Source organism: Etheostoma spectabile, chromosome 11, assembly GCF_008692095.1.
Source record: "Etheostoma spectabile isolate EspeVRDwgs_2016 chromosome 11, UIUC_Espe_1.0, whole genome shotgun sequence".
Taxonomy (NCBI): Eukaryota; Metazoa; Chordata; class Actinopteri; order Perciformes; family Percidae; genus Etheostoma; species Etheostoma spectabile.
This window is the reverse complement of record NC_045743.1, coordinates 19924577-19933967: the sequence shown is the minus strand read 5'-3', so window position 1 is coordinate 19933967 and position 9391 is coordinate 19924577. Positions and strand designations below refer to the sequence as shown.

The following is a 9391-nucleotide window of genomic DNA, read 5'->3' as shown; positions in this document are numbered from 1 at the left end:
GTCCCCCAGTAGCTAGAAATGGTGATAGGTGCAAACCGAGCCCTGGGTATCCTGCTCCGCCTTTGAGAAAATAAAAGTTCAGATGGGCCAATCTGGAATCTTGCTCCTTAAAAGGTCATAAGGTTACCTCCCCTTTCTCTGCTTTGCCCACCTAGAGAATTTGGCCCATGAGAGAGAGACATCACGGCTTTCAAACGAGCAAAGTGGCAGTTGGTCAAGGCCTAACCCCCAACTTCCACCTTGCCCCCCCCCCCCTTTCAAAAGCTACAGACTCAGAAATGGCACATACTAGAAAAGCTCATTGTGGGACTAGCTCTAGTGGCTGTAATTCTGCCACCAAGGCTGAATTTTGGAAAGAGACTTCAGATACAGTATTAGGGACCCACTAGGTCTGTATAAGAGACTTCAATACAATATTAGGGGTCCACCTAAGGCTATATAAAGAGACTTCATACAGTATTAGGGGACCACTAAGGTCTATATAAAAGAGACTTCAGATACGTATTAGGGGATCACTAAGGCCTATATAAAGAGACTCACATACAGTATTAGGGGCCACTAAGGTCTATATAAAAGATACTTCAGATACATTATAGGGGACCACAAGGTCTGTATAAAAGAGACTTCAGATTACAGTATTAGGGGACCACTAAGGTCTATATAAAAGAGACTTCAGATACAGTATTAGGGGACCACTAAGGTCTATATGAAAGAGACTTCAGTGACACCATCAGCTGGTTTGAGTCGAGCTGAGACGGGCCGGTTTAGACCGCTGCAACATTTAACCGACCTGACATCAACATCCTGGACAACTTTTCTCCACGCAGCAGCCTTTCTGTTTGTATCTCTATAGCCTTCAGAATCGGACATTTGGGCACTGACAGAATTAATCGTTGTAGTCTCTCCGCCATTTCTTTCCTTCCTTTCGCTTCAAACGCTTTCAACGGTGTAGTACGACGTCCACTGGGGGCTTAGTGTGTATTACGGAGCTGATTTCAAGTGCCAGTGTAAAGGCTACGTTACATTAAATTAGGGCTGCAGCTAAAGATTATTTCCTTGATTAGTTGAAAATGGTGAGAAATGTGGATAAGTGTTTCCCTAACAAAGCTCAAGATAACATCCCCAAATGTCTTGCTTTGTCCCCAACTCAAAGATATTCAGTTTACTGTCACAGAGGAGAGAAGAAACTAGAAAATATTCACATTTAAGAAGCTGCAATCAGATCATTTTTACTATCAGATCTAGTCTGAAAGTAAAAATGTTTGATATGGTTAGGGTTTGAATCACTACACACGCCCATTGGTGTACAGTTTGAACTCAAATTAGCTCATCATTTAATCTTGGTTGTTCCTTCATGGACAACCCTCCCTTACCCCTTCCCTCCCCTCCTCTCCTCTCCTCCTCTGCTTTACTTCTGTCTCTACTGATTCACTGGCTGACAATGAAACGCTTTGAACCAATCAGACCGCAGCTTCCAGCGGACTCTTGTGGGTTTATTCCCCCACTGCCGAGCTTGCAATAAGGTGCTTCAAACCTCACCACAGCTTTGTTCCGACTGCACTAATCCCTCCACTCTTCCCCTCCAAACTTATCAGCTGGATAAGTTCTGTCAGCTCATCTTTCTCGGGAGGGGAGTTACCTGCTTAGGCTGTAGATACTAATCTCATAAACTCCCAGCGCATTCACACAGGCCGGCATCGACTAAAGACTGTCATCTCTGAACGGGGCGGTCAGCAGCTTGTTTAATCTTCTTCCTGTGTCTTCCTCCACTTAAGAGTTCCTCCCAAGACGAAGCAAGTGGCGCTTTGAAACATCTGGAATATGTAAGCCCTCAACACAGCACCGTGGTGCAACGTTCACCATATTTATATGCTACGAGTAGAGCAGAAGGCAGAACTGGAGGTGGTTTTGGACTGAGGGGGAGTGAAGATGTGGATAGGAGCCATGTGTTTCTTTCTTAAAGGACAATTCCGCCGCAAAATTAACCTAGGGGTTAATAACGCATGGATACAGAGTCAACCGTCCTCTGGGATATGTTTTCATGCTAATCCAATGGGACCAGTTTAGCTATGTCTACACCACTAACAAGGCTCAAAGTAGCGCACTTCCACGGCAGCATAATGAGGGTCCCTATGTGTAAAGTCAAGCATTGAGAACTTTGTAGGTGAAGAGAAAGTCCGATTTGAGGCGCGCATGCGTCACTTTGCGACAAATAGCATGTAAAATGCTAACAAGAGACTTCTGTAATGTCAGTACAGTAAAAATGAAGCTGCTGGCTACAAGTTAGCATCAAACACAACAAAGGCTGTCAGTTGAATGGCGTTTTAAGCTAACGTTAGCAATCAAACAATCATAGATGGCTAAAACGTTTCTGAAATGATTCCCATCTTCCATTATTCTTTGTAATGAGAAAAGTTTATTTTTTCATTGATTTCACAAATTTCAGTATGACGCGTTATGTCGAATACCGTTTTTAAATCTGAGCATGCAAAAACAGTACTGTTCGCGTATACAGGGAAAACAGTTACGACCAGTCGAACCACGAACGCCGTGTAACCAGTAACATAGCTCAAGCACGGAATTGTCCTTTAAGATAAACAAACATTGATGTACTTACAATAATTCATACACAGAACATCTGGCATTTGAAAAACACAACAGAATTAACGATACAACAGGGTCATGGAGGAGAAAGAAGAAAACTTGTGAACTATCTCAGAAACAAACTGCAAGCTCTATTTTAAAGCTACTCCAATATGATTGGCTGATGCCGCAACAACAGCAATATACCGGACCTTTTTCTTATGCAATCAGGATAAAGGAACATATTTATGCCATAAAAAAATTATAAATAAATGGTTAAAAAAACAAAATAACAACAAGGTACCCACTGAAACATGGAACATTTCTGGAATAAGTCAAATCTTTTTTGAAAAAGCTGTGGAATATTCGAAATTAATGCTTTAGTGCGTAACAATTTTATAATAAAGAACGTCCGTTCCATTCAAGCCGTTGCCAAATGAGTTGCTACAAAGCTAATTAAGACTATCAGCTCCACACAACTCTCTCTGTATCTCTCAGCGTGACTATGTTCAGAAGATTGTGGCGTCCGGCGACTTTCCCGGGTGAAGATAATGACCTCTTCTGAAAAGTCCATCATATTGTTTTAATCCTCCGTGTCCTCCTTGGCTACTAGCAACTGTGTGGAGGAGGAGTGGGGACGGTGCGCCGACAGTGTTGTTGCCATTACTTCCTCATATAGCTCAAGCCTGTCCTACAGTGATTGTAGCTAAAGCTAAGTAGCAGCAAGATGCCTCCTTTCTCCGTAGAAGACTACTACAAACTCCTTCAGAAGATTGCACTTCTGGAAACCAAGGTTCCCTTCTAGAAGTGAACGTGAATTAACGGATCTTGTGAAATGCACCACTTACCATGGACCCATAACGTGACAGAAATGCTACCACACGGCTAATTAGCACCACAAGACTACAAAGAAACAGGAGGTGGAACTGGTATAAACACAAGTGGCGGTCCTCCCTGGAACTTGTCTGGTGCGAAGCCTAAGAGTAAATCATTTTCCTGGGAAATGGGAGCCGACTACGCGGGCCCCAGCGCCCTGACATTTGTGATATGACCGGCTGGCCTGCATTATCATCTGGCAGAGCGCCTCTTCAACCCCTGTACCTAGTAGACACAGCCTTGGACAGCTGCAAAAGGGAAAATAAGCCAACAATGCCCCCCCCCAACCTGGTGTGCAACTGGATAACAGATTTGCTCCTCTGCTGCAAGACGCTGGACGTCTCTGATGACCGGGACTGCTGTCCATCACCACACAGCAGGTAAGGACTGAGAGCAATTCAAAAAGTAAAAAGCAACAACTGGGCCTCAAACCTGATTGTGGGTGACTCTGCTGTAAAAGATTTAAAAAACAGTAAAAACCACCAAATACTATGTTTTCCCAAAGACATGGTGTCTGACTTGACCCAAAAATCCCAGATATCGTGGCAGCACACCCAACGGTGAGAACATTTTTCTGCATTAGGGTCAAATGATGTTGTAAGCAACAGTCTGAATTGCTGAAACTGGACTTTAGGGAACTGCTTGACACAGTCACCCCCCTAAGCGCAAATGTTTTTCAGTGGTCCTATACCGTCAGTCAGAAGAGGGATGAGAGATTCAGCCGACTGTTGGGACTAACAAATGGCTTTCAACTGAAGTACCTTCCACTCTCTGAAGTTCATTGACAATTTAACACTTTCTGGGAGCGCCAGACATCTTTTTAAAGCAGATAGACTTTCCCTTAACAACCAGGAGTAAAGCTGTTCACCTCAATCTGCTTTACTTCTGCGCTACACTCTGCTCCCTCTCCAAGGTCACAAAACAAAAGAAACACAACAGTGCGGCAGTGATCCCCACAGCCCCCGCCTGTGCAAAGATTTGACCATGGGAGACCAGAGAGCAGAGACACGAAACCTCCACTCCCCTCTTCACCCGTCCAGCACCCCTCAAACCTTCCCAACCCCGAACCTTCTGAGGATTCATCGCTGTCTCTACTGATGTCTCCACACACCCTTTCCCTTATTTCCCCATCAATTATGCACCCTTCCTACCCCATGCTCAACCCGGGCAAAAGTAAAACGCCAAGCACCACACCAGATGTCAGAACTCTTCCCCCCAGACTGATAGGACGCTGTGTGCAAAATCTGGCAAGCCCTATCGATATGTGCCGGGCCTTGGCTGCAGGACTAGTGATACAATGACTCTTTTCAAGACAAGCCGGGCCCTGTATTCATTCTTCCTCAATTTCTGTTTGTGATAGGTAATAGGAAAAGAATGGTGTAGCACTTAACTGCAAACTTAGCAATTTAGCCTCCTTCCTCGTCATACAGCCTGTCCCAAAAAATGAAAACACACTAACACTACCTTACTAAACGTCAGGTCTTTGGCAGGAAAATCATTTTAATCATGTTTATTACTAAGCACAATCTATTTTATGTTTTAACTGAAACCGGGTTAGACCATAATAACAGCGCTGCTGTTCTCATCGAGTCAGCTCCCCCAACTTCAGTTTTATGAGTGAGAATAGAGTGATAAGAAAGGAGGTGGAGTCGCCATTTTGTTTAATGACTCATTCCACTGTACCAAATATGTTATGGAAATTTTGTTTCTTTTGAATATGTTGCTCTTCAATTAAGATCTTCCCCTCAAGCGTGTTTTCTAAATATCTACAGGCCACCTAAATATTGTGCAACCTTCATTGATGACTTCACGAACTGCTGTCTATTATCGCATTAACTTTGATTGTGTAATCATTGCGGTGATTTTACATTCATGTTGACAGCCCCCCAGGACAGGGGACAAAGAGCTGTGTTGTGTTTTGAGAACTATGGACTGACTCAGCATGTGACGGAGCCCACCCACAATAAGGGGCACACTCTGGACTTGATTCTCTCCAAAGGTCGAGACATTTCCAAGGTTGTGGTGACTGAGTTGCTCTCTCAGATCATTCCTGTGTTTCCTTTAACGGCACTATCTCTGTGCCCAAAAGTGTCCACAAAGATAATCAGAAAACGGTATATCACTGAAAACACCAGTGACACATTTATCACTTTTCTCCTCCACACCAGCCTCTCTGGGCTTATCAGTCGTGAGCTTGTAGATAATTTCAACTGTAAATCACAAATGTTATTGATGCCATTGCTCCCACTAAGGTCAAAGTTGTATCTGGTAAGAAAAGACTCCATGGAGAATGTCCTACTGGTGAGAACAAAAAAAGAGTGTAGGAAAGCTGAACGAAGGTGGCGAAAAACAAATCTCCTGGTCCATTATAACCCTATAAAGAGAACTTCGCATTTATATTTGGAACTGAGGAATGCAAGAAGGTCCTTTTCTCTGATATTATCTCTAGAAACAATAATAATTCCCGTGTTTGTTTGCTACTGTTGATGGTTAACAAACCTCCAGTACCAGTAGCATCTGAACTTTTATCTACCAGGCCTGCATGACTTTGCCCCCTTCTTCAAAGACAAATTCAAAAGATTAGACAAACAGTCAGTGCCTCCATATCAAGTCCAGATATGTGTTGTCACAGTGTTAGCAAAATAGTTCCAATATGACAAATTTCACACGATCAACCATACAAACCTGGAGGACATATTCAACATCTGAAAACCTCGACCTGTTGCCTTGATGTTCTACCAACGGGACTTTTCAAAAATGTTTCCAATTGTTTTGACTTCTGATCTTCTACAGATTGTGAACACATCTCTTCTTTCAGTATCTTTCCACAGGCCCTGAAACTGCAGTAATCAAGCCACTCTTAAAAAAGAACAACCTAGACAAGTCACTAATGAGCACCTATGGCCATATCAACCTTCCGTTTTTAAGTAAATCATTGAAAAAGTAGTCTTTCAACACTCAACCATTTCTTGTCACTAGCAACAGTTTTGATACCTTTCAGTCGGTTTCCGACACACCACAGCACTGAAACGCTCTTGTCAAAGTCTTTAATGACATCCACCTTACACAGATAATGCAAAATTTCAATCTTAGTATTACTTGATCTCAGTGCTGCATTTGACACGTGCCACGATATACTACTAGACCGTTGGAAAACTGCGTTGGCCTTTCTGGCTCAGTACTAAACTGGTTTTGAATCCTACCTAAAAATAGGGATTACTTTGTGTCTATAGGTAATTATGCATCTGAGCGTACAAATATGACGTGCGGAGTTCCGCAAGGCTCCATTCTGGGCCTCTTCTGTTTAACATCTACATGCTCCACTGGCTCAGATTATGGAGAAAACAAAATAAGTTACCATAGTTATGCGGACGACACCAATTTACATAACCTTATCCCAGGGGACTATAGTCCAATACAAAAACTGACTAAGTGCATCGAACAAATTAACGGCTGGATGTGCCAGAACTTTCTGAAATTAAATGAAGGAAAACTGAGGTGGTTGTTTTTGGAGCAAGAGAGGAACGATTTAAAAGTCTGCGCTCACTTCAAACAACAATTTAACAAACAACCAAAGCAGAAATCTTGGTGTAGTCATGGACTCCAGACCTGAACTTTAACAGCCACATTAAGACAATTACAGTCAGCCTACTATCACCTTAAGAATATATCAGGTTAAAGGACTTATGTGTCAACGATTTGGAAAAACTTGTCCATGCCTTTATCTTCAGTAGACTTACTACTGTAACGGGGTCTTTACAGGTCTCCCTAAAAACAATCAGACAGCTGCAGCTGATTCAGAACGCTGCTGCTCGAGTCCTCACTAAGACCAAGAGACTGGATCACATCACTCCAGTTCTGAAGTCTTTACACTGGCTTCCTGTGTCTCAAGAATTGATTTCAAAGTACTCTTGCTAGTTTATAAATCACTTAACGGTTTAGGTCCAAAATATATTGCTGATCTGCTACTACACTATAACCACCCAGACCTCTCAGTCATCTGGGACAGGTCTGCTTTCTGTCCCCAGAGTCAGAACTAAACAGGGTGAAGCAGCTTTCAGTTTCTATGCTCCTCATATCTGGAATAAACTCCCAGAACCTGAGATCCGCTGCTACTCAGTTCTTTTAAATCAGGCTGAAGACCTTTCTATTTGATGCTGCCTTTCTTTAAATGACTAATCATTTCTTTAAATTTCTTATGCTGCACTGTAAATTTTATTCTTGTGTTTTATGTTTCTCTTGTTTTTAACTGTCTATTCATGTGTTTTACCGGTTTTTATGCTTGTGATTTTTAACTGTTTTTACTTGTGTTTTTCTGTTCAACTGATTTTGTGTAAAGCACTTTGAATTGCCTTGTTGCTGAAATGTGCTATACAAATAAAGCTGCCTTGCCTTGCCTTGCCTCATGGGGGTGACAGAAACTACGCACGATAGCTTTAATTGTCAGAGTAATCTGTGGAAAACCTACCTAACATAGTCTCACACAGCCAGCTCTATGGTCACAGTGCTGTGGAGTAAGGTCTGGCCTAGCCACAGATGCATTCTGGGATAGGAGGGTTGTTTGCTTTTCTATAAATCAATCACAATGGTCTTGGGCGGGGCTGAGATCCAGACAAATACTAGTTCTGGTGGAACATTTGCACCCCGCTAAAGAACATGCCGACTTTTTTTTTTAAAGAAGAATCGGGACAAAAGCATATCGTCTCAGAAATACCAAACAGAGTGCGCTTTAATATCCGTTTATTTACCGCTAGTAATATTGTCATTGCGATGTTCAACAACATTGTCGCATATTTTCCTCATATCGTGCAGCCCTAGCATAAACCCCTTCTGATTAACAGGCAAACTTAGAAAGAATGTGCGTCAATGACACACACACACACACACACACACACACACACACACACACACACACACACACACACACACACCACACACACACACCCACACACAGGGTCCAATATTAACTTGTTTTGTCAATCAGCCAAATGGCTGTAGTGAATGTTTAAATTTTACCAGCCACTCAATAAATTTCCATTGTTTTTTTGGCGGTGAGTGAAGCAAATCTATCAGCTACTTGCATATTTTACCAGAAGAGACGCACACATGCACACACACACGCACGCACACACACACGCACACCCTTAGAGGCCTCGGCTCACCTCTACAAAGCCACATTCACCAGTCAGGCGCAACATAACTGCAGCTGACATCCATTCCTGTCAGAAGAGGGGGCAGAGCCTTGACCCCCCCCCCAATGGTGTCCAGAGTCGTTTTCCCATTGGCTGTGGAGGTGTAGGGGGTGGGGTCAGGGGGTCTGCGAAGTTGTTTGGCTGCTCTGGACACCCTGTCCGAGGGACAGCAGGTACAGCAGGGTGCAGAGCTACCAGTGTGTGTTCGATTTGGACGAACTACTGCGGCTTAAAGCTTTCCCCCCCCCTCTCTCCATCTTCAGGTACTGGAAGAGATCTCCTGCTACCCAGAGAACCACGAGGCTAAGGAACTCAGACGGATACTGACCCAGCCTCATTTCATGGTGAGTCAAAAAAGAAAACACACACACACACGTGCATGTTTCATGCCTCTCAGACGGGTTCAGGTCAGGAGGCCTCTTAACTAAACAGTCGTAAGCTAGACGAAGCATGCCTGAATCCCTGTCTCTCTGTTGGACAGACTCAGCGGGCCTCAGCACTCGGCGGCTTTATTATGTCACTTCTCTCTACGTGATGTTAGAAAGCGCTACAAAAAGAGAGACACAGGTGTGAGTCAGGCTTTTCATCTTAATTTTCTACATCGGATTAACTGGTTTGAGTAATTTTTCTAAACTTCTCTGATGTCAGCTTAAGAATGTTTTTCTAGTCTCTTCTCTCCTCTGTGACAGTAAACTGAAGATCTTTGAGTTGTGGGCAAAACGAGACATTTGAGGACGTCA

At 43.2% G+C, this 9391-nt stretch overlaps 1 protein-coding gene across 1 annotated transcript in view; it reads left to right on the top strand.

Annotated features, from left to right (window-relative positions):
- caska (calcium/calmodulin-dependent serine protein kinase a) overlaps positions 1-9391 on the top strand; it is a 195624-nt gene that overhangs the window by 153400 nt on the left and 32833 nt on the right. Inside the window, 1 exon segment of the mRNA XM_032529385.1 lies at positions 8915-8995. Coding sequence (XP_032385276.1) covers positions 8915-8995 — 81 coding nt within the window.